The 24,878-nt window shown below is 45.1% G+C and overlaps 1 protein-coding gene across 1 annotated transcript in view; it reads right to left on the bottom strand.

Annotated features, from left to right (window-relative positions):
• Positions 1-250: 250 nt before the first annotated feature.
• LOC144479998 (POU domain class 2-associating factor 2-like) overlaps positions 251-24,878 on the bottom strand; it is a 38,113-nt gene continuing 13,485 nt past the window's right edge. The window contains exons 3-5 of the mRNA XM_078199150.1: positions 12,303-12,348; positions 5,411-5,718; positions 251-710 (exon numbers count right to left, since the gene is read on the bottom strand). Of these exons, the coding sequence (XP_078055276.1) occupies positions 273-710; positions 5,411-5,718; positions 12,303-12,348 (792 nt within the window). The 3' untranslated portion in view covers positions 251-272. The remainder of the gene's footprint in view (positions 711-5,410; positions 5,719-12,302; positions 12,349-24,878) is intronic.

The following is a 24,878-nucleotide window of genomic DNA, read 5'->3' as shown; positions in this document are numbered from 1 at the left end:
TTCACTTACCTGCATTCTGTAAATTACCCAGATTAAACATAGCTGAAAGGAATGTCTATGCTACATATTGTCAATTCCAATTTAACATTAATTTTGTGTTCTACAGTTACAAGATACAGGCAACATCATTGTCCGAAAATCCTTCGCCAATGCAAAATTAAAAGTTAATTATTTTTTGATTTTTTTTCCCTTACAATAAGCACACGACAGCCGTGTAAACAAAAAACAATAGTGGCCCTTCATCCGGCTAAATTTACAATTTAATGGCCATTTTAATACGTCCGCCTGACTTCATATAAAGGCCAGGGGCTGCTGGCATCTTCCTTTGCCCAAGAGGAGGCGTCGAGCATTGAGGTGGATGGTATGTCAGAAGATTCTTCAGACGAGAGATGGACGACCTTCGCAGCCAGTTCCGAGGGTACAGTCATGAACGGGGCACACCCGTAGGCCGAGGCGGCTTGGTAGCTGGAGGCAAAGTGCATCTCCTCCAGCGGGTGAAGAGGATACGGCTGCGGTCCCTGGCTTGAGAGGCTGCTGTTCCGGTTGGTGTGCCTGTACTGAGATGAAGAGGTGGAGTCAGGACCAGGCAGAGAGTGGCTGCTGTCGTGCGAAGCTGGACAATTAGTCACGCTCGCCTGCATCTGCTGAAGGGAGTCACAAATGGCATCGCCCTGGTTCACACTGTCTGGAACACTGTCCCATGAATCTCTCTACATTTGAGAGCAAGAAACAAAGATAGACTTTAACACATAACTCATAGCAAAATGAGCTACAGCCAACTTTATAAACACTATGAAACTAAGCGATTAAGATTGGGAAATAAATATTCCAGTGTACACTGTAACGATACTTGGAATCATTGAATCATAGATCCATACGGCACAGAATGCCTCCACTGATTTGCTTCCCTTGTACTTTCTAAAAGCCTTTCTTTTCCTTCTCATTGTATCCTGAATATCTCTGGTCACCCATGGTTCTCTGGGCTTGTTATTCCTAGAGGGAACATGCTGGGCTTGCACCCTCCCCATTTCCTTTTGAATGACCACCCCCCACCCCCATCCCCCCCTGCCCCCTCCCTCCCCACCGATCGGCCGCAGACTGGCAGCGGACCCTCCCCCGACCAGAAGATGATCTGGGTCCCATCCTCCCCCTCCCACCCCCCGCCCCCCCCCCACTGCCCAGAGGATAATCTGGGCCCCCCCCCCACAACCAGAGGATGAGCGTCAGAGAGCCGCTTCTCCGCTTTCCGCTTTTTTTTTCTTTCGCGCCCCGGCGCGCTCTGTCAGATTTTTTTCGAACTGCGCATGCGCAGTTCAGAGCTCCGATCAGTCCACCAGCGCTCAGCCCCGCCCACAGCGCGGATCAGACTGGAGTTGGCAAAACGCGTATGGGCGCGCTGGAAAGAGGATTCCAGGCGCGGATCTATTAGACGCCCGGATTCGGCACTTAGACTCAAAATGGTAAAATCAGGCCCTCTGTGCGGAGTTTGCACGTTCTCACCGTGTCTGCATGGGCTTCCTCCGGGTGCCCTGGTTTCCTCCCAGAAGTCTAAAGATGTGCAGGTTAGGTTGATTGGCCATTACCCCTTAGTGTCAGGGGGACTAGCAGGATAAATATGTGGGTTTACGGGCCCTGGGTGGGATTGTTGTCAGTGCAGGCTCAATGGGCTGAATGGCTTCTTTCTGTATGGCTTCTGGCTTCAGTAGTGACTATGCACCAATAGCTAGCCACCTGATGACTGAAGGCAGGATGAGCAAGATCATCTTGGCAAAGAATAATATTTTTTTCAGGCAAATATTTGAATATCTCTGCTGGTGCTGTAATGTGAACAGGTGCGTAGCTCTCTGCACCTGTTGTGGACTCGCCGGTACACAGCAACCAAGATGTTACGCTGCATATACAAATTTGACCAACGCTGATTCATGCCTGCCAAATATTTTAATACTGGTAACTGCATAGATTATGTTGAAAAAAGGACTGTGTCTCTATTGAGTAACTTTTCCTGGGATTGTTAACTACTCTTCATAGAACATAGAACATAGAACATTACAGTGCAGTACAGGCCCTTCGGCCCTCGATGTTGCGCTGACCAGTGAAACCAATCTAAAGCCCATCTAATCTACACTATTCCAATATCATCCATATGTTTATCCAATGACCATTTAAATGCCCTTAATGTTGGCGAGTCCACTACTGCTGCAGGCAGGGCATTCCACACCCTTACTACTCTCTGAGTAAAGAACCTACCTCTGACATCTGTCCTATATCTATCACCCCTCAATTTAAAGCTATGTCCCCTCGTGCTAGCCATCACTATCCGAGGAAAAAGGCTCTCACTGTCCACCCTATCTAATCCTCTGATCATCTTGTATGCCTCTATTAAGTCACCTCTTAACCTTCTTCTCTCTAACGAAAACAGCCTCAAGTCCCTCAGCCTTTCCTCATAAGACCTTCCCACCGTACCAGGCAACTTCCTGGTAAATCTCCTCTGCACCCTTTCCAATGCTTCCACATCCTTCCTATAATGAGGCGATCAGAACTGTACGCAATACTCCAAGTGCGGCCGCACCAGAGTTTTGTACAGCTGCAATATGACCTCATGGCTCCGAAACTCAATCCCTCTACCAATAAAAGCTAACACACCGTATGCCTTCTTAACAACCCTATCAACCTGAGTGCCAACTTTCAGGGATCTATGCACATGGACACCGAGATCTCTCTGCTCATCCACACTACCAAGTATCTTACCATTAGCCCAGTACTCTGTATTCCTGTTACTCCTTCCAAAGTGAATCACCTCACACTTTTCCGCATTAAACTCCATTTGTCACCTCTCAGCCCAGCTCTGCAGCTTATCTATGTCCCTCTGTAACTTGCAACATCCTTCCGCACTGTCCACAACTCCACCGACTTTAGTGTCATCCGCAAATTTACTGACCCATCCTTCTACGCCCTCATCCAGGTCATTTATAAAAATGACAAACAGCAGTGGCCCCAAAACAGATCCTTGTGGTACACCACTAGTAACTGAACTCCAGGATGAACATTTCCCATCAACCACCACCCTCTGTCTTCTTACAGCTTGCCAATTCCTGATCCAAACCGCTAAGTCACCCTCAATCCCATGCATCCGTATTTTCTGCAATAGCTTACCGTGGGGAACCTTATCAAACGCTTTACTGAAATCCATATACACCACATCAACTACTTTACCCTCATCCACCTCTTTGGTCACCTTCTCAAAGAACTCAATAAGGTTTGTGAGGCACGACCTACCCTTCACAATACCGTGTTGACTATCCTTAATCAAATTATCCCTTTCTAGATGATTATAAATCCTATCTCTTATAATCCTTTCCAAAACTTTGCCCACAACAGAAATAAGGCTCACTAGTCTATAATTACCAGGGTTGTCTCTACTCCTCTTCTTGAACAAGGGGACAACATTTGCTATCCTCCAGTCTTCTGGCACTATTCCTGTAGACAATGACGACATAAAGATCAGAGCCAAAGGCTCTGCAATTTCCTCCCTAGCCTCCCAGATAATCCTAGGATAAATCCCATCCAGCCCAGGGGACTTATCTATTTTCACATTTTCCAGAATTGCTAACACCTCCTCCTTATGAAGCTCAATCCTGTCTAGTCCAATAACCTGTATCTCAGTATTCTCCTCGACAACATTGTCTTTTTCCTGTGTGAATACTGACAAAGAATATTCATTTAGCGCCTCTCCTATCTCTTCGGACTCCACGCACAACTTCCCACTACTGTCCTTGACTGGCCCCAATCTTACCCTAGTCATTCTTCAGGCAGATCCATCATCACATTTACTATTCATGTCTCGAAAAACTTTTACAACCCTTCTTATTTTCTGCTACAAGCTAAATGAAGAAACTCAAGGTTGATTAAGTGGACCCCATTGGAATGGACATTGGTGGTCGGGGGTTGGAGGAATCTGATGAGAGGAGTTGCATCAGGTTTCCAATATTTGGAAAACTGTGTTTTTTAAATTTATTTATTAGTGTCACAAGTAAGGCTTACATTAACACTGCATTGAAGTTACTGTGAAATTCCCCTAGTCGCCACACTCCAGCGCCTGTTCGGGACAATGCACCTGACCAGCATGTCTTTCAGACTGTGGGAGGAAACTGGAGCACCCGGAGGAAACCCACGCAGACAATGTGCAAACTCCACACAGACAGTGACCCAAGCCAGGAATTGAACCCGAGTCCCCTAGCGCTGTGAGGTAGCAGTGCTCACCACTGTGCCACTGAGCCGCCTCAGGAGGAGCTGAATGAAGGAATCCCAACCACTCATGGCGAGAAGACAATTAAGCTCATTAATGGGGATGGGAACCCTACAATCATGTCCCATTCGCTATTTTAACAGCCTTCCTGAGTAGCCCTGACTCTGCGAATACTTTGCTTCATAATGCTCCTGTGACGCACCTTGGGATGTTTCATTACATTAAAGGGGTGTTGAAAGTATAAGTTGTGCTGATGATCTTTACTGCATTGCTGCTGGAATTCAGTAAGAAAATCTGAACAAATTCCTCGGGACTCAATTTTAAGTCTGTACAAGGAGTGGGTATTGTGTAGGTTGAAACCTTGCTCTAGTTTCAGAAGCAGTGGGTCTACCAGTTACACAAGGTACTCATAATATGGCATTGTAGCTTCTGGTCCGAATTTCCCAACTCAGAGCTACTCAGTCCAAATATCATCGAGTCATAGAATCCCTGTCGTGCAGAAAGAAGCCATTCGGCCCATTGAGCCTGCACCAACCACAATCCCATCCAGGCCCTATCCCCGTAACCCCGTAACTTACCCTGCTAATCCCCCTGACATTAAGGTCAATTTATCATGGCCAATCAACATAACCCGCATATCTTTGGACTATGGGTGGCACGGTGTTCGTTTCCCGGCCTCGGGTCACTGTCTGTGTGGAGTTTGCACATTCTCCCCGTGTCTGCGTGGGTTTCCTCCGGGTGCTCTGTTTTTTTCCCACAGTCAAAAGATGTGCGGGTTAGGTTGATTGGCCATGCTAAATTGACCCTTAGTGTCAGGGAGACTAGCAGGGTACATACGTGGGGCTGCAGAGATAGGGGCTGGGTGGGATTGTGGTCAGTGCAGACTTGATGGGCCAAATGGCCTCCTTCTGCACTGTGGGGATTCTATGGATTCTATGGGAGGAAATCAGAGCACCCGGAGGAAACCCACGCGGACACGGGGAGAATGTGCAAACTCCACCCAGACAGTCACCCGAGGCCGGAATCGAACCCGGGTCCCTGGTGCTGTGAGGAAACAGTGCTAACCATCGTGCCACCGTGCCGCCCCAAATGTCTTTGTTCAAACTCAAAGCTTTTCAGCTTACATCAGTCACTAACACCAAGCAAAGGTAAATAATTACATACCAGCAGAAAATGTGATGACTCGTTAGGAAAGGGAGGGATGAGAGGCGGGGGAGCCTGAGGTGTGAAAATGGAATTTGTTCCTGATGGGAATGGTGATGTGCGATAATCTCCAAACGGTTCTGCAAGATACGGATCAAACAAGGGTTGATACCCAGAGACCCCTGGCGAGTCACAGCCAAGGGACTTGCCACCCAGAGAAGATGAGTATACATCTGCCATGTATTGCTTGGACGAATGGCAATGAGACAGCTCCGAGTCTGACAGGTAAGGTCTTCTTACACCGTAGTAACTGGGTATCACATGGGAACCTATTCAAAAGAAAAAGGAGATGTGTTATCACTCATTGAAGCTCAGCCCATGAAATTCACATTTATCAACCACCAGAAGACCTGCGTACGGGAATGACTGATTCTAGGGATCCGTGGAGGGGGGAGTCACTGGATAAAATGAATCATGAGCTAAGAGAATCAAAACACTCAATTCTTTCCAATAGGACTCAAATGCATATTTTTGTCTTTTTATTTTAGCCATTTTAGGGAATTAAAGGGGATTTTCCAGTTGCGCTCATCCCAAGGCCAGAAAATTGCACCCGAGGTCAACGGACCTTTGCATGGTCCGATTCCCATGGCAGGCGAAACGGGAAAATCCCACCCTCTGTTTAAATTGCACTAGTCATTAACTAAAAGCACAAAATAACTACTGTTCCTAGGTACGGTGTGAGTACACACTGGGGTAAGTATTAGTCTTGATCGATTTTCGGGCTCTCATTTGATGATAATGTTCAAACGAAGATGCAGAGGTCCCTGGGTGTAAATGTGCAGAGATCATTGAAGGCAGCAGAGCAGGTGGAGGGAGTTAATAAAGCATATAGTATTCTGGGCTTTATTAATAGGGGCATAGAGTACAAGAGCAAGGAGGTTGTGCTGAACTTATACAAGACACCAGTTAGACCTCAGCCTGAATACTGTTGTACAGTTCTGGCTGCCACGTTATGGGAAGGGTATGAACATTTTGAGAGCAGAAGAGGTTTACAAGAATAGTTCCGAGGGATGAGAAACTTCAGTTATGGGGATAGATTGGAGAGGTTGGAACTGTTCTCCTTGGAGAGAAGAAGGCTTAGAGGAGACTTGATAGAGATGTTCAAAATCATGAGGGGGCTGGACAGAGTAGACAGGGAGAAACTGTTCCTGCTCGTAAAAGGATCAAGAACCAGAGGGACACAGACTTAAAGTGATTTGCAAAAGAAGCAAATGCGATGTGAGAAAAAAACCTCTTCACCCAGTGAGTGGTTGGGGTCTGGAATGCGCTGCCTGAAAGTGTGATGGAGGCAGGCCCAATCGAGGCAATTCAAGAGGATGATTATTTGAATAGAACGAATGTGCAGGGGAAAAGGCAGGGGGGTGACACAAAATCCTGATGCTCATTTGGAGAGCCGGTGCAGACACGATGGGCCAAATGGCCTCTTCCTTCTGCGCCATGACAATTCTGTGAATAATCAAACTAAATTGGTCACCACATGGAGTCACCAACTGTGATTAAGTGTACCACTGGAGGTTATATCACATGACTTGCCCCCCCATCTCCCCCCCCCACCCCAACCACCGCCCCCCCCCCTTAGTTGGCCAACACATCCATTCTTCCTACTGCCTTCCTGCACCAATTGGAAAGCAAAATGACTCACTGCCCAATTGGATGCTGCCTGACTGTTAGCCAAATGGCCCCTGTTTTCCCCCAGTTGCAGTATTTTTCAGATATGGTAAAGAGAAATGTTCAAGGAAACTGACGAGTTTCTTTTCACGTTCCTATTAATTTCCTCCAGGGTTGCTCAAGCTGTGTCCTGGAGACTCCAGGCCATCCCTGGAGGAATCGTAGCGGGCGGGGGAAGGGGGGTGGGGGGTGGAGGGGGGGGTGGGGGCAGACCTTGGAAAGGTCCGTTGACCTCGGGTGGGATTTTAGGACGAGCTAGAAAATCCTGCCCTTTGAGCTTATTCAAGACTGAGGTGAATAGATTTTTTGGGCACTAAGGGAATGGGTAGCAGTTGGGGATGTTTACATAAAAGTGCAACCGTCATCCAATGGAATGGCAGGACAGGATCAAAGGGCTGAATGGCCTGATCCAGTTCCTCATATTCCAGTCAAGGTGCTTAATGTCTGTTTAGCCTAAAAGTGGGCCCCACAAGTTTAGGAGTGGAACCAATTCCTGGGCAAATCATGCACAGTCTAGCCCATGCTTCTAAGTTGGTCTGTTTAGCACTTATTTTATTCCTGAAAAGACTGGCACAACACATAACAATTTCTTGAAAGTTTAATTAATAGTGTCACAAGTGGGCTTACATTAACACCGCAATGAAATTACTGTGAAAATCCCCTAGTTGCCACACTCCGGGTACACTGAGGGAGAATTTAGCACGGTCATTGCACCTAACCAGGACATCTTTCGGACTGTGGGAGGAAACCGGAGCACCCGGAGGAAGCCCACACAGACACGGGGAGAACGTGCAGACTCCGCACAGACGGTGACTCAAGCTGGGGATCGAACTCAGGTCCCTGGCACTCTGAGGCAGCAGTGCTAACCCACTGTGCCACCGTGCCGCCCCCTCACAGTACACCAGACAACCTGATGTAGCTGGGGTAGCCTCCCGCTGTGCTGACCCTATAACCAGGTCTCGCAGTCTGACTTCTCTGCCCAGTGCATCAAGGTCAGGTATCGTTTATACCTGAAGGAACATTCTGCGGCAGAGACCGTTCTCTCTGTGTGAGTTTGCTAAAGCCATCTTGGCCTGAACCTCAGACACTGCTGCTCCTTCAGTCTGATTTCCAGAGAAGAAGACCAAAATTGATTGATCTAAATCAAAGTAAACTTCTGCGGGTGCAGAAAATTTGAAATAAAAGCAGAAAGTTCTGAAAGAAATTCAGTCTGGTCATGTCTATGGGGAGAGAAACAGAGTTAACGTTTAAAGTCCAATATGACTCCTCTTCAGTTCTGAAGAGAGGTAAGAAGAAGATGGGTTTAATGCTGTTGAAAAAGCGGGGAGGCAAACGAAAGGGAACATAGAACATAGAACATTACAGCGCAGTACAGGCCCTTCGGCCCTCGATGTTGCGCCCACCAGTGAAACCAATCTAAAGCCCATCTAACCTACACTATTCCAATATCATCCATATGTTTATCCAATGACCATTTAAATGCCCTTAATGTTGGCGAGTCCACTACTGCTGCAGGCAGGGCATTCCACGCCCTTACCACTCTCTGAGTGAAGGACAGGGATAGGTAGATTAAATACCAACTATGTCATGGGGCAAAAAAGCAAAAGGAGGGGTAAGGCAGTGGGAAAGAAACAAAGCATTAGTCGAAAGTAGGTATTAATAGCAGAATAAAGATAGAATCTGTCTGAAAGCAAAAACATGAAAACAACATACAAACTGCCACTTAGGGGATGAAAGGTTTTGAATGGAGTTCATGCTCTGAAATTGTTGAACTCAGTGTTGAGTTCAGAAGGCTGTGAAGTGCCTAATCGGAAGATGAGGTGACGATGTTCCTCCAGCCTGCATTGGAAACATTGCAGCAGGCCAAGGGCAGGGAAGTATTTTTAGAGCAAAATGGTGAATTGAGATGGCAAGCGACCGGAAGGTCAGGGTCATTCTTGTCGACTGAGCAGAGGTGCTCAATAAAGTGGTCACCCAGTCAATGCTTGGTCTCCACAATATCAAGAAGACCGCATTGTGAGCAGAAAACACTGTAGACTTGATTTGGTTTGATTTGATTTATCATTATCACATGTATTAGTATACAGTGAAAAGTATTGTTTCTTGCGCGCTATACAGACAAAGCATACCGTTCATAGAGAAGGAAAGGAGAGAGTGCAGAATGTAGTGTTACAGTCATAGCTAGGGTGTAGAGAAAGATCAACTTAATGCAAGGTAGGTCCATTCAAAAGTCTGATGGCAGCAGGGAAGAAGCTGTTCTTGAGTTGGTTAGTACGTGACCTCAGACTTGCTTGAAATGTGCATAAGTAATTCACTGATTCACCTGGATGAAGTGTTAGGGACCTCGCACAGTGAGGGGAGAGGATGCAAAATGGCAGGTGTTGCGATTACATGGGATGGGGATGAGGGGTTGGGGTGATAGAGGAGTGGACCAGGGTGTCACAGAGGGAATACTGACAGGGAAGCAGAGGGGCAGATGTGGTTGAGTGTGGCATCATGCTGGGTGAGGTGGAAATAGTGGAGGATGATCCTTTGACTTCAAAGGCTGGTGGAATGGAAAATGAGGACAAGGGAAACCCAGTGGGAGGGAGAGGGCAATAGTGTGGGAAATGGGACAGTCATGGTTGAGAGCTCTGTCGATCACAGTGGGAGGAGAAATCCTTGATTCAGGAAGAAGGAAGACAAGTTGGAAACTCTGTTGTGTAAGATGGCGTCATCAGAACAGATGTGACGGGGACAGAGAAACTGGAATAATAGAAAGGAGTCCTTACAGGAAACAGGATGTGAGGAAGTGTAGTTGAGGCGGCTGTGGCAGTTGGTGGTTTGTAGTGAATATTGGTGAACAGTCTACTTCCAACAATAGAGACAGAGAAGTCAATGAAGAGAAAGGAAGTGTTGGAGGTGGACCATATAAAGATGAGAAAAGGGGGAAAATGGGAGCAAACTTGATGAATTTTTCCAGCAAATGGATTGTTCTGTTGCGTTTTTCTCCCCAGAGGCACTCCACCCATCCTCCATCTGATAAAGCGTGTGGACAGAATCAGCTTAGGGGTATTTGCATAACTATTATGGCAAATGTACGATTATTAGAACAGCACCAATTCAGTATCAAGTTTATAGCTCTGCGCATATTCCCAAATTGAATCTTGACCTACCGACATGAAGCATACAAGTATGTAGGACGATAGAAACGTACTTTCCCAAACAAAGCCCTGCCGATTTTTTAAAAATTGTTTCTCGATGCTATTTCAGCATCTAGTCAGATGTTTTTTTACTTAAAGAACTGAAGAATTTGTGTTACATTGGGGAGAGGAGTATATTGTCACAAATTATTCTAATACTCGCCAACCATTCCCAATGTGTCAAATGGCACAAACTTCTGTGCAATGTACTTTAAATGGTTTGAAAAAAATTTTCTTCATTAAAATAACTTAGTATTTTATGTGAATCTCTCTTTCCAGAGTTGGTTATAGTATTTGGCCTGCATTATCTTAAAGTAAAAGGATCCAGTTGAGCTAGACTGGAATAAATTTTCCTGTTCCCGCTACGATTCCCGTAGCGGGCGAGGGGCAGACCATGGAAAATGATTTTTCGGGGCGAGTGCAGTCGGGAAATTCCGCCTACTAAGTAGAATCCCAGGGATCGATGGACACATGAAGTTTGGCTAGTAATAAATCTCCTGGAAATAAAATCTTCATCACCTTTTAGCTGAGTGCAATAGCAAAATTTCACTGTGTTATAACTGAGGGCAGGTGCCCGGAGAAAGACAAGATTGATTGAACCATGTCTTAATTATTGTACAGCCAAACAGCATCACTGCATTGACAGCCAACACTATCAGGGTGTGCCCATTGACTGAAAATGAATCCTCAGTTTAATCGAGGCTCTATCTGACGCAACGTTTCAAAGCCACCTCGGCCTTTTGGCTAAGATGAAGCGTCAGATCGAGCCCGGGATGGATGCAATGTCTCATCCTGTCAGCTTGGGTCTTGTTTGATCGAGCCCAAGATGGGGTGTAATGTCTTGTCTTGTCAGCTTGGATCTTGTTTGTCCCTCATGTGGGGACCATGATCGGACTTAATTTGAATTGGCTTTTTTGACTAGAATGAAAGTATCGACAAAAAAACAACACCACTGCTGTCCATTGACACCGAGACAAAGGTTTTGCTTTTGTTCTACACTGCTTGGACTTGTTCACCAGAAGTTCCACTTTGTGTCGGTCATTGGTCGGGACATTGAGTATAAAAATTCACAGGTCATGCTGCAGCTCCACAGAACCTTAGTTAGGCCTCATTTAGAATATTGTGCACAATTCTGGTTGCCACACTATCAGAAGGATGTGGATGCTTTGGATAGGGTATAGAAGAGGTTTACCAGGATGTTGCCTGATCTGGAGGGTAGTAGCTATGAGGAGTGGTTGGATAAACTCGGTTTATTCTCACTGGAACGACAGAGGTTGAGGGATGACCTGATGGAGGTTTACAAGATTATGAATGGCATGGACAGAGTGGATAGTCAGATGCTCGTTCCTCGGGTAGAAAAGTCAAGTACGAGGGGACATAGGTTTAAGATGCGTGGGGAAAAGTTTAGAGGAGATGTGTGAGGCACGTTTTTTACACAGAGGGTGGTGAATGTCTGGGACGCGCTGCCTGGGGAGGCGGTGGGAGCGGGTACGATAGCGGCATTTAAGGGGCAACTAGACAAATACATGAAAAGGATGGGAATGGAAGGATACAGACTCTGTAACTGTATACGGTTTTAGTTTAGGCAGGCATCATGATCGCGCAGGCTTGGAGGGCCCAAGAGCCTGTTCCTGTGCTGTACTGTTCTTTGTTCTTTGTGTACATCCTAGCTCAATATCTGGGGGCTGAATCTAATTGAATAGTGAATCTAATCACAACAGCTTTGAGGCAACAACAGGTTTCACCCACTAAACATAGTTCTATTTTTACTGCAATTGTGACACGTAGCTACTAAAAGCATGTTGGTATTCAAATAAGGTTTGACAGAATACAAGATTATTAATCACCTGGCATTGCCTCACGGTGCTTACTTATAACATTTTGTTTAGTTTGTGTGAAGGTTTAGTCATGAAGAGAGCGAGCACAGGAGTAAGATCCATGAGACTGTTAAAATTCTTTACTTTGTGGTTCTTTGGAAATATTTTTCAGAAAATCGCACTTACCAGACATTTGGACATAAGATGGAGATTGGGAAGAGTTAGTTCCAGTCTAGATGAGGAAGATAGGAAAAGAAAAGTTAACTATTAACATACAAACATGCAAATTAACAACAACAGTCCCTCGAGCCTGTTAAAAATAGAGCTGTTAAAAATCACAAGGGGTGATACGAACAAGAGAACATATGAACTAGGAGCAGGAGGAGGCCACTCGGCCCCTCGAGCCTGCTCCACCATTCAATAAGATCATGACTGATCTGATTATAACTTCACTCCCACATTCCTGCACATCCCCAATAACCTTTCACTCCATTGTTAATCAAAAATCTAGTCAGCTCTGCCTTAAAAATATTCAAGACTCCGCTTTCACTGCCTTTTGGGGAAGAGAGTTTCAGAAACTCAAAACCCTCTGAGAGAAAAGATTTCTCCTCATTTCTGTCTTAAATTAGCAACCCCTTGTTTTCAAACAGCAACCCCTAGTTCTAGATTCTCCAACAAGAGAAAGTATCCTCTCCACATCCACCCTGTCAGTACTCCTCAGGATCTTAAAAGTTTTGATCAAGTCGCGTCTTACTCTCCTAAACTCTAGTGAGCACAAACCTAACCTCTCCAACCATAAGACAACCGCCCATTCTTGGTATTCAACTAGTAAACCTTCTCTGATATGCATCTGATACATTCATATCTTTCCTCAAATAAGGACACCAGTATAGTACACAATACGCCAGATGTGTTCTCGCCAATGCTCTGTACAAATGAAGCATAACCTCACTATTTTTGGAATCAATTCTCCTCACAATAAAGTATAATCGTCTATTAGCTTTCTTAATTGCTTGCTGTTCCGATACACCAGCCTTTTGTGATTCATGCACTAGGACACCCAGACCCCTCTGCACATCAGAGCATTGCATTCGCTCACCATTTAGATAATAAGCTTTTTTAATCTTCCTATCAAAACAGGCAATCTCACATTTTCCCACATTATACTCCATTTGCCAGATTTCTGCCCACTCATTTAACATATCTATGTGCCTTTGTAGCCTCCTTATGTCTACTTCGCAATTTACCTTCCTGCCTATCTTTGTGTCATCAACAAGTTTAGCAACCATACTTTCAGTCCCTTCATCCAAGTCATTTATATGAATTGTAAAATGTTGAGGCTTCAGCACAGATCCCTATTGCACACCACTTGTCACACCCTGCCAACCAGAAAAAGACCATTTATGCCAACACTTTGTTTGCCAGTTAGCTAACCAGTGTTCAATTCATGCCAATGTGTTACCCCCTATAGCATAACCTTTTATTTTCCACAACAACTTTTGATGTGGCACCTTATCAAACGTCTCTTAAAAACTAAGTACAGTACATCCAGCAGTTCCCCTTTATCCACTGCACGTGATCCTTCAAAGAACTCCAATAAATTGGTTAAACATGGGTTTCCCTTTCACAAAACTATGTTGACTCTGCCTGATTGTCTTGAACTTTTCCAAGTATCATGCTATAACATCTTTAATATCTTGGACAGCATGGTGGCACAGTGGTTAACACTGCTGCCTCACAGTGGCAGGGACCCGAGTTTGATTCCCGGCTTGGGTCACTATCTGTGCGGAGTCTGCATGTTCTCCCCGTGTCTACATGGGTTTCCTCCGGGTGCTCTGGTTTCCTCCCATAGTCCAAAGATGTGTGGGTTAGGTTGCTTGGGCATACTAAATTGACCCTTAGTGCCAGGGAGATAGCAGGGTAAATGTGTGGGATTTTGGGAATAGGGCTTGGGTGGGATTGCAGTCAGTACAGACTCGATGGGCTGAATGGCCCCCTTCTGTACTGTAGGGATTCTATGATTTTATGAACAGCTTCTAACATTTTCCCTTTGACAGATGTTAGGCTAACTGGCCTTTAGTTTCCTGCTTTCTGTCTCCCTCTCTTTTTGAATAAAGGAGATACATTTGCTTTCTACGAATCTAATGAAACATTCGCTGAATCCAGGGAATTTTGTAAAATTAAAACCAATGCATCAACTATCTCATTAGTCACTTCTTTCACTACCTTGGGGTGAAGTCCATCCAGACCAGGCAATTTGTCAGCCCTCAGCCCTAACAGTTTTCTCAATACCACTTCCCTGTTGATTGCAATTTTCCCGAGTTCATAGAATCATAGAATCCCTACAGCGCAGAAGGAGGCCATTCAGCCCATCGACTCTGCACCACAATCCCAACAAGGCCCTATAACCGTAACCCCACATATTTACCCTGCTAATCCCCCTGACGCTAGGGCCAATTTAACATGGCCAATCAACCTAACCCATACAACTTTTGGACTTCCTCCCTCCCTTCCATTTCCTGATTTGCAGTTGTTTCTGGGATGTTACTTGTGTCCTCCATAGTGAAGACTGATACAAAGTACCTGTTTCATTCATCTACCAAAGTCCGACTGTCCATTACCAATTCCCCAGGCGCACTTTCTGCAGTAAAAACTCACTTTATTAACTGTTTTCTGATTTAATTATCTGTAGAAACTCTTACTGTCTGTCTTTATATTACTAGCTAGCTTTCTCTTGTACTCTAGATTTTTTTCCCCTTATCAATCTTTCTGTCATTTCTTTGATGTTTTTTATTTTTTTTATTCATTTCTGGGACATGAGTGTTGCTGTCTGGCCAGCATTTATTGCCTATACCTAGTTGTCCCTGGAGCGCCGTTAAGAGTCAACCACATTGCTGTGGCTCTAGAGTCACATGTTGACCAGACCAGGTAAGAACTGCAGATGTGCCAAAGATGTCCAAAAATGTGCAGGTTAGGTGGATTGGCCATGCTAAATTGTCCCTTAGTGTCAGGGGGACTAGCTAAGGTAAATGCATGGGGTTATGGAGAGAGGGCCTGGGTGGGATTGTGGTCGGTACAGACTCGATGGGCTGAATGGCCTCCTTCTGCACTGTAGAATTCTATGATTCTATGATTTCCTTCCCTAAAGGACATTAGTGAACGAGATGGGTTTTTCTAACAATCGACAATAGTTTCATGGTCATCAGTAGATTCTTAATTCCAGATACTTTTTATTAAATTCAAATTCTACCGCCTACCATGGCGGGATTGGATCCCGGGTCCCCAGAACATTAGCTGAGTTTCTGGATTAATAATCTAGCGATAATACCACTAGACCATCGCCTTCCCAATTCTTTCCAATCTTCTGACTTGCCACTTATCTTTGCACAAATATATACATTCTCATTAATTTTAATATTGTCTTTAAGTTTTTTAGTCAGCCATCAGTGATGGACCCTCCCCTTGGAGGGTTGATGCAAAAAAATGGAAGGGTTAAGAATGAGAGGACACAGATACAAAATGGTTGGCAAAAGAATCAAAGGCGACATGAGTGAAAACATTTTTATTACTGAAATGAGAGACACGCTGCTGAAGATTTTCATCTTGCACTCATTAGGACAAATGCAAGAATGCCAAATTTCAAACAGTCACAACAATTTATACTATAGGAGAAAAAGGGGCTGTTCGGTTGGCAGAACGACTCTGATTGGCTGAGAGGTTAAATGGAGAAAGAACAGGAAACTATAGGCTCCTGGGTAATTCAAAAAGGCACAAGGCTTAAACAAGGGAACACTGGCAAATAGCTCATCTTAACATGTTCTTAGCATGCTCTCAGCATGTTCTTAGCATGTTCGTAACTCCTTTCCAGACAGATGAGGAGCATCAACATCAGCATGGTCAACAGGAATGGACAACAAAGGCCAGCATTGCCAACAATTCCCACTCCCCATGGGTGAATTCAATAAATTCCTTTACCAGCCTCAAGGAAGGCATCGAGCAGATAAAATGCTCAGGTTAAATAAAAACAAGGAACATTTAAAACATGAAACTGAATAATGCAGGAAAACACCTAATGAGGTGTACACATGTACCTCAGTAAGAAATAAGTGCAATTATGTGTAATTCGTACCAAGAAAATAATGCAGGACCCGTTAAAAAGGCAGAAATTGGTTTTGGGGATGATGGTCATAATTCTTCCCAAATTGATCACTGAAGGATGGCACCAGTTGACGTTACAGACCGTTTTTGTGCAACTGCCCATTAAGCTTAACACCAACCCTCCCCCTCTCCAGGAGTAATTTTTTATGCAAATATATGAACAACATGATTTGCATGCAGCAACAGTTCTTGTGCTCGGAAGCTTCAGGTCGGGCACTGGGAGCCGTGGCCACTCACTCACTATGAATATTCCGGTCTACTTAAAGAAATGAGCGAAAGACATTTTTGGTTGTCACTAGTCATCGGGAGAGGAACATTTTATTTCCCTAGAAGCAGTTGTTTTCTGCCTTTACCTTGATCCTGAATAGCACTATGAAAAAGCTACATCAGTCATGTGGGTTGGTAACGCATTGCTTCATTATGGAAATAACATGTTCCTGAGCCTTTGCTTTTCGCCCTCACGTTGGGTGTCTAAGACCATAAGACCACAGGATGTAGGAACAGAAGTAGACCACTCGGCCAATCGAGTCTGTTCCACCATTCATTGAGATCATGACCGACCTGTAATGATAATCTTCAACTCCACTTTCCTGCCTTACCCCCATAATCCTTGATGCACGGTGGCACAGTGGTTCGCACTGCTGCCTCACAGCGCCAGGGACCCATGTTCAATTCTCATCTTGGGTCACTGTCTGTGTGGAGTCTGCACGTTCTCCCCGTGTCTGCGTGGGTTTCCTCCGGGTGCTCCGGTTTCCTCCCACAGTCCAAAGATGTGCGGGTTAGGTAGAATGGCCATGCTAAATTGCCCCTGAGTGTCAGGGGGACGACCGAGGGTAAATGCATGGGGTTATGGGGATAGGGCCTGGGTGGGATTGTGGTCGGTGCACACTCGGTGGGCTGAATGGCTTCCTTCTGCACTGCAGGATTCTATGATTCCCTTCCTGATTAAACATCTATTTCAGCCATGAACATACCTAATGACCCAGCCTCCAGAGCACTCTGCAGTGAAGATTCACTGAGAGAAGCAATTCCTACTGTACCTCTCATTTATCTCCAACATTGTAGGAACAAGGACATTTTCAATATAGGAGTAAAGCCATCTTGCTCCATTTGTATAGCGCCTTAGTGAGACAGCATCTGGAGTACGATGTGCAGTTTTGGTCTCCTTACCTAAGGTACTTGCCATGGATGGATTATGGCAAATGTTCACCTGACTGATTCCTGGGATGGTGGATTATCCTTTGAGGAGATTATTTTCCGGTGTTTATAAGTATGGGAGGTGACCTCATCAAGATGCACAGAATTCTTACAGGGCTCAACGGGGTAGCTGTAGGCAGGGTGTTTCCTCTGGCTAGAGGGATTTAAAACCAGGGGACACAGTCTGCGAATCAGGGGTAGGCCATTTACAACTGAAATGAGGAGTAATTTCTTCACTCAGAGGGTGGTGAATCTTTGGAATTCTCAACCCAGGAGGACTGTGGCGGTTTAGTCATTGAGTATGTTCAAGACAGAGATCGATGGATTTCAGCTATTAAAGATATCAAGGGATATGGGGACAGTACAGGAAAATGGTGTTGAGGGAGAAGATCGGACTTGATCTCGTTGAACAGCAGAGCAGGCTTGAGGGCCCTACTCCTGCTCCTATTTCTTATGTTCCTATTTTAGGGGCAGCACGGTGGCACAGTGGTTAGCACTGCTGCTTCACAGCACCAGGAGCCCGAGTTCAATTCCCGGCTTGGGTCACTGTCTGTGTGGAGTTTGCACATTCCCCCCGTGTCTGTGTGGGTTTCCTCCGGGTGCTCCAGTTTCCTCCCACAGTCCAAAGATGTATGGCTTAGGTTGATTGGCCATGCTAAATTGCCCCTTAGTGTCAGGGGGGTTAGTAGGGTAAATACGTGGGGTTAAAGGGTGGGATTGTGGTTGGTGCAGACCCAATGGGCCAAATGGCCTCCTTCTGCACTGTAGGGATTCTATGATTTTATTTTATTTTGTAGTTTAAATAAGGACATAACAAATAGGTGCAGGAGTAGGCCAAATGGCCATATGTTAACTAATGAAGACATATAATCTATGAAAATGGTATACAAGACACATCGTAACTACAGCAGTAGGCACACAGTGCTTATTTGTATGCTGACAGTTTCCTTGTCTTGCGACACAGAGTGTCATTGTCCAGATAACCATGCAGCAACCACACAAACAAGCCTCCGTTTTTAATTCTTGCATGGGATTTGGACATCACTGGCTGGACCAGCATTTATTGCGCATCCCTAATTGCCCTTGAACTGAGTGGTTTGCTGGGCAACTTCAGACCATTTAAGAGTCAACTACATTGCTGAGGGTCTGGAGTCGCATGTAGGCCAGACCAGGTGGCAGATTTCCTTCCCCAAAGGGCAGCAGTGAACCAGATGGGTTTTTATGACAATCGACAATAGTTTCGTGGTCATCAGGAGACTCTTAATTCCAGATTTTATTTTATTGTACTGCATCTGCCGTGGTGGGATTTGAGCCCGGGTCCCCAGAGCGTTACCCTGGATCTCTGGATTACTAAGATAAAAGCAAAATACTGCAGATGCTGGAATTGAAATCACAAACAGAAAATGCTGGAAAATCTCAGCAGGTTTGACAGCATCTATGGAGAGAGAATAGAGCCAATGTTTCGAGTCTGGAATGGGGCATGTAGGAAGATGGGAGTATTGCATGCAGTTCAATCAGAACAGCAAGTCGATTGTGATCAGGATAGTAAATGCACTGAGACAGGGGTGCCAAATACATTGACACAGAGCTCACTCAGCATGCACTGAGACGGGAATGCTATCTGCAATATGGCTGGGCCATACATTAAACCGGAAATTATGTAGACTGAAACCAGGGTTCCACATGGTGTGATACTCAGATGCAGTTTATACATAAAGACATTTAGGGTGAAATTGGCTTCCATTGACTTCAAGGTCAGGTGAGGTGGAACAAGGTGCTGGACGGCACGGTGGCACAGTGGTTAGCACTGCTGCTTCACAGCGCCAGGGACCCAGGTTCGATTCCCAGCTTGGGTCACTGTCTGTGTGGAATTTGCGCGTTCTCCCCATGTCTGCGTGGGTTTCCTCAGGGTGGTCCGGTTTCCTCCCACACTCCAAAGATGTGCAGGTAAGGTGGGTTGCCCATATTAAATTGCCCCTTAGTGTCAGGGGGACTAACTAGGGTAAATGCATGGGGTTATGGAGATAGGGTCTGGGTGGGATTGTGGGCGGTGCAGACTCGATGGGCCGAATGGCCTCCTTCTGCACTGTAGGATTCTATGAAGAAACATTACCTTGAATGATGGAGCAGGCTTGAAAAGCTGAATGGCCTATTCTGCTCCTATTTCTTATGTTCTGAATATGACTCTTCTTTGGAACTCAGGTGTAAGAAGTCTGATGAAGGATCATCCAGACTCGAAACATTGGCTCTATTCTCTCTCCGCAGATGCTGTCACACCCGCTGAGATTTTCCAGCATTTTCTAATTTTGCCTCTGGATTACTAGTCCAGTGACAATGCCACTACACCCTCCCCTACGCATGTAGCATTCTGTTCTGACCTATGTAGCTTCATAAGATCAATATTTATTTGATCCGTACAATATTGCTGCCTAAAGGTATGCACCCAGCACCCACAAATACAGACCCCCTGTCTGGATATAGCAAATGTGGTGAGCGGGATTGGGGATTGGAGGGGGGGGGGGGGGGGGGAGGTGGGGGGGTTGGAAGGCCAGCAATGTGGATTTACAGGACTGGCGGAGTTGATTACGTTGAAAATCTTAGTTTCGGAGACACACGCACGGAGGTCGTGCCACCCTGCGGAAAGCCCACGACACGACTGTCTCCCGGCCCGCTGCTTGGGCAGCGCAGCGAGCTGGGAGAATCGCCCCCATTAAGTCTGCTGTTTAACTATCCGAACACATCCCCATAGATAGAGAAAATATAAAGGTAAAAGGCCATTAGTCATATTATATACACCTGGCCCTTCAAGACTGTGCAATCTCATGCACCGTTCTCCTCAGTGACAATGCCTGGGGAGGGAAGATTGAGGCAAAGAAACTGGGATTTAATTCCTCCAGGAGATATTAGCTAGATGACCAAAGGTTTGGTCGAAGAGGTCTGCAGAGGGGCACAGTGGTCAGCACTGCTGCCTCACAACACCAGGGACCTGGGTTCAAGTCCAGCCTTGGGTAACTGTGTGGAGTTTGCATGTTATTTCTGTGTCTGCGTGGGTTTCCTCCGGGTGCTCCGGTTTCCTCCCACACTGTGCAGGTTAGGTGGATTGGCCGTGCTAAATTGTCCCTTAATGTCCCAAGATGTGTGGGTTAGAGGAATTAGGGGGACAAATATGTGGGACCATGGTGATAGGGCCTGTGTATGATGCTCTGTCAGAAAGTTGGTGCAGACTCAATGGGCCGAATGGTATCCTGCACTCTAGGAATTGTATGAAAAGGCTAAGCAAATTACAGGAGATAATGATTGCCTTCGTCAGATATGCTTAATTTAATCAATGCATTCTCTCTAGCCTCATACCTCCCTATCATTGTAATTTCCTTCAGCTGATTAAACCGATAAGATCTCTCTGCTCCTCCATTGCTAGCTCCTTGTACATCTGGGACTTACGCAACTTCAGCAATAACAGCCATGCCTTCACTACATGGAACTCTCTCTCTAAACCTCTCTCCCTCTCTCTTTCATTAACTCACCTCTTAAAACCTACCTCATTGGCCAAACATTTATTCACCAGTTTGAATATTTGTGTATGTGGCTTGGGGTCAAATTTTGCCTGATTGCGTTCCTGTGAAGTTCTTTGGGCTGTTTTGAGCAAAGAAAAAAGAACAGTACAGCACAGGAACAGGCCTTTCAGCCCATCAAGCCTGCGCCGATCATGTTGTCCTATCGAGACCAACCGCTTGTATCCCTCCATTCTCCGTCTGTTCATGTGTCTATCCAGATAAATCTTAAATGTCGCTAACATGTCTGCCTCAACCACCTCACTTGGCAGTGCATTCCAGGTCCCCACCACCCTCAGTGTAAAAAGCTTCCCCCGCACATCTCCATTGAACCTTTCCCCACTTACCTTGAAGTTGTGCCCCCTTGTAATTATCATTTTTGCCCTAGGTAAAAGCTTCCAACTGCTCATCTTATCAATGCCCCTCATCATTTTATAAACTTCTATCAGGTCGCCCCTCAGCCTTTGTCTTTCCAGGGAGCACAATCCCAGTTTATTCAATCTCTCCTCATAGCTAATACCCTCCATACCCAGTAACATCCTGGTAAACCTTTCCTGTACTCCCTCCAAAGCCTCCACGTCCTTCTAGTAGTGTGGCAACCAGAATTGGACGCAGTATTTAAAATGTGGCCTAACCAACATTTTATATAACTGTAACATAATTTGCCAAATTTTATACTCAATGCCCCGGCCGATGAAGGCAAGCATTCCATATGCTTTCTTCACCACCTTTTCCACTTGTGCTGCCACTTTTAAGGATCTGTGGACCTGTACTCCCAGACCTCTCTGTGTGTCGATGCTCCTGGTGGTTCTGCCATTCATTTTATAGCTCCCACCTGAATTGGATCTACCAAAATGCATCACCACGCATTTGTCTGGATTAAATTCCATCTGCCATTTCTCTGCCCAATTTTCTAGCCTATCGATATCCTGCTGTATTCTCTGACAATCTTCATCACTATCCGCAACTCCAACAATCTTAGTATCTTCCGCAAACTTGCTAATCAGACCAGCTACGTTTTCTTCCAAGTCATTAGTCCATATTACAAACAGCAGAGGTCCCAGCACTGATCCCTTTGGAACACCACTGGTTACAGACCCTCCATTCAGAAAAACACCCTTCCACCGCTACCCTCGGTCTTCTACAGCCAAGCCAGTTCTGAATCCATCTAGCTCGTTCACCCTTGATCCCGTGTGATTTAACCTTTTACACCAGCCTGCCATGAGGGTCCTTGTCAAACTGAAGTTCATGTAGACAACATCCATGGCCCTTGCCTCATCAATCATTTTTGTCACCTCCTCAAAAAACTCAATCAAATTAGTGAGACACAAAAGCCACTATATAAATGCATGTAATTGTTATCAATTACACAGATCCAAAACTTACTAGCCCATCCATCATGCCAGTCCCAAAGAATTTTTCATTCCATGTTACTTTTCTGCCAAAATTGTACCCATGAATCTCTTAAAATTGTCATCGCAATTCACTTCCACCACCTCCCTGAGGAATGCATTCCCTGCAATAGTCACCTAAAACATCAATAAAGCAGAATAATCACCTTTGTTCATTCTATGATCCTAGAACTTAGAATCTCTGCAATGCAGAAGGAGGCCATTCGGTCCATTGTGTCTATACTGACTCTCCAATAGAGCATCCCACCCAGGCCTATCCCCGCAACCCCGTGTATTTACCCCACAAATCCCCGTAACCTACAAATCTCGGGACACTAAGGGGCGATTTAGCATGGCTAATCCACCTAACCTGCACATCTTTGGACTGTGGGATGAAACTGGAGTACCCGGAGGAAACCTACGCAGACACGGGGAGAACGTGCAGACTCTGCACAGACAGTCACCCAAGGCTGGAATTGAACCAGGGTCCCTGATGCTGTGAGGCAGCAGTGCTAACCACTGTGCCACTGTGCCGCCCATTCTAACTTGTGTTGATATTGAATGTTAATCTGGGGGTTTAGTTTATCTATTCTTTTGTGTATCGTTATCTGATTTTTGTCCTCATAACTCAGGTATGGGGTTATTTGCCCTTTAGTATTTTCTCAAAGTCTAGGTTTCCTGCAGCACCATACCTTCCCATGGACCTCCGTGCAATATTGTAAATACCCAAGTCGTGAAAGATTGTCAAAAAATATTGCCATCAACCAAAAAAAACTGTCATAAACGTGAGTCACAATTATGATGATTTCTTTTTATATTTGATTTAATTTGTTAATTCTTTCTCTAACCCTTTTTCATAGAATCATAAAAAGCTCTACAGTGCGGAAGGGGGGCCATTCAGCCCATTGAGCCTGCACCGACAGCAATCCCATCCAGGCCCTATCCCCATAGCCCCATATATTTACCCCACTAATCCCCTTGACACTAATGGGCAATTTAGTATGGCCAATCAACCTAATCTGCACATGGAATATGTGGAATTCACCATCACAGAAAGTAGTTGAGGCCAAAATGTTGTCTTATTCCAAGAAGAAATTAGATATAGCTCTTGGGGTTAAAGGGATCAAGGGATGTTGGGGGGTGGAATGGGGGGATCAGGATATTGAATTTGATGATCAGCCGTGATCAAAATGAACGGTGGAACAAGCTCGAAGGGCCGAAGGGCCTCCTCCTGCTTCTAGTTTCTATGTTTCTATCTTTGGAGTGTAGAAGGAAACTTCAGTAAAAGGAAATTAAATAGAATTAGTTATTTATTTTACAATAGTTTTTATCCCTTTCTCATAGCTTATTCTAAAATATGCTTTAAATCTACTTCCGTGTAGTTTTACATCAAATAGCCATCCAGACTTGTTACCTATTGATCATTCAACCTCAGGCAAAATCCTAAAATTCTTCAATAATTAATAGTTTGCTTAAATTTTCTTTTTTGCCAAAGCTGCAACCCATGTGAAGTTAATCTAAATTATGCAAATAAACATTTTTGGTAAGAGATTTCCGTTGTTCTTTGAAAAGGGAGTGGATGGGTTACACCTGGGCAGGACCGGGACTGCTGTCCGAGGGGGAGTATTTGTTAGAGTGGTTGGGGAGGATTTAGACTAAAATGGCAGGGGGATGGGAACCTGTGCAAGGAGTCAGAAGAGAGGGAATCAAGGACAAAAACCATAGATAGAAAAGGGAATAAGAGAAGAGATAGGCAAATTCAAACAGGGCCTCAGCGAAAAATAGTGAGAATGGGACCAGTAATGTAAAAAGGATGAGCCTAAAGGCTTTGTGTCTTAATGCGCAGAGCACTTGCAATAGAGTGGATGAATTAATCACACAAATAGATGTAAACGGGTAAGATACAATCATGATTATGGAGACATGGCCACAGGTTGACCAGAGATGTGGTATTCAGTATTTAGGAAGGACAGACACACAGGTAAAGGCGGAAGAGTTGCATAGCTGGTTAAAGAGGAAATTCACACCCTACTGAGGAAGGATATTTTCTCCAATAATGTGGAATCTAAATGGATAGTGCTAAGAAACACCAAGGAACATAAACCATTAGTCGGGTTTGTATATAGACCACCAAACTGTTGTGGTGATTTTGGGAATGACATTAAACAAGAAATTAGCGATAAAGGAACATCTGTAATTATGGGTGAGGAGAAAAAGATTGCTGAAGACAAACACAGGTCCCTTACAGTCGGAGAACTTATAATGGGGAACAGAGAAATGGATGACCAACTGAACACATACTTTGGTTCTGTCTTCACAAAGGAGGACACAAGTAAGATTTCAGAAATGTTGGGGAACACAGGGTTTAGTGGGAGGCAGGAACTGAAGGAGATCAGTATCAACAGAGAAATGGTGTTGAGGAAACTGATGGAATTGAAGGCCAATAAATCCCCAAGGCCTGATAA

This window comes from Mustelus asterias, chromosome 27 (genome assembly GCF_964213995.1).
Source record: "Mustelus asterias chromosome 27, sMusAst1.hap1.1, whole genome shotgun sequence".
NCBI classification, from domain to species: Eukaryota; Metazoa; Chordata; class Chondrichthyes; order Carcharhiniformes; family Triakidae; genus Mustelus; species Mustelus asterias.
This window is presented reverse-complemented; position numbering and strand designations above follow the sequence as displayed.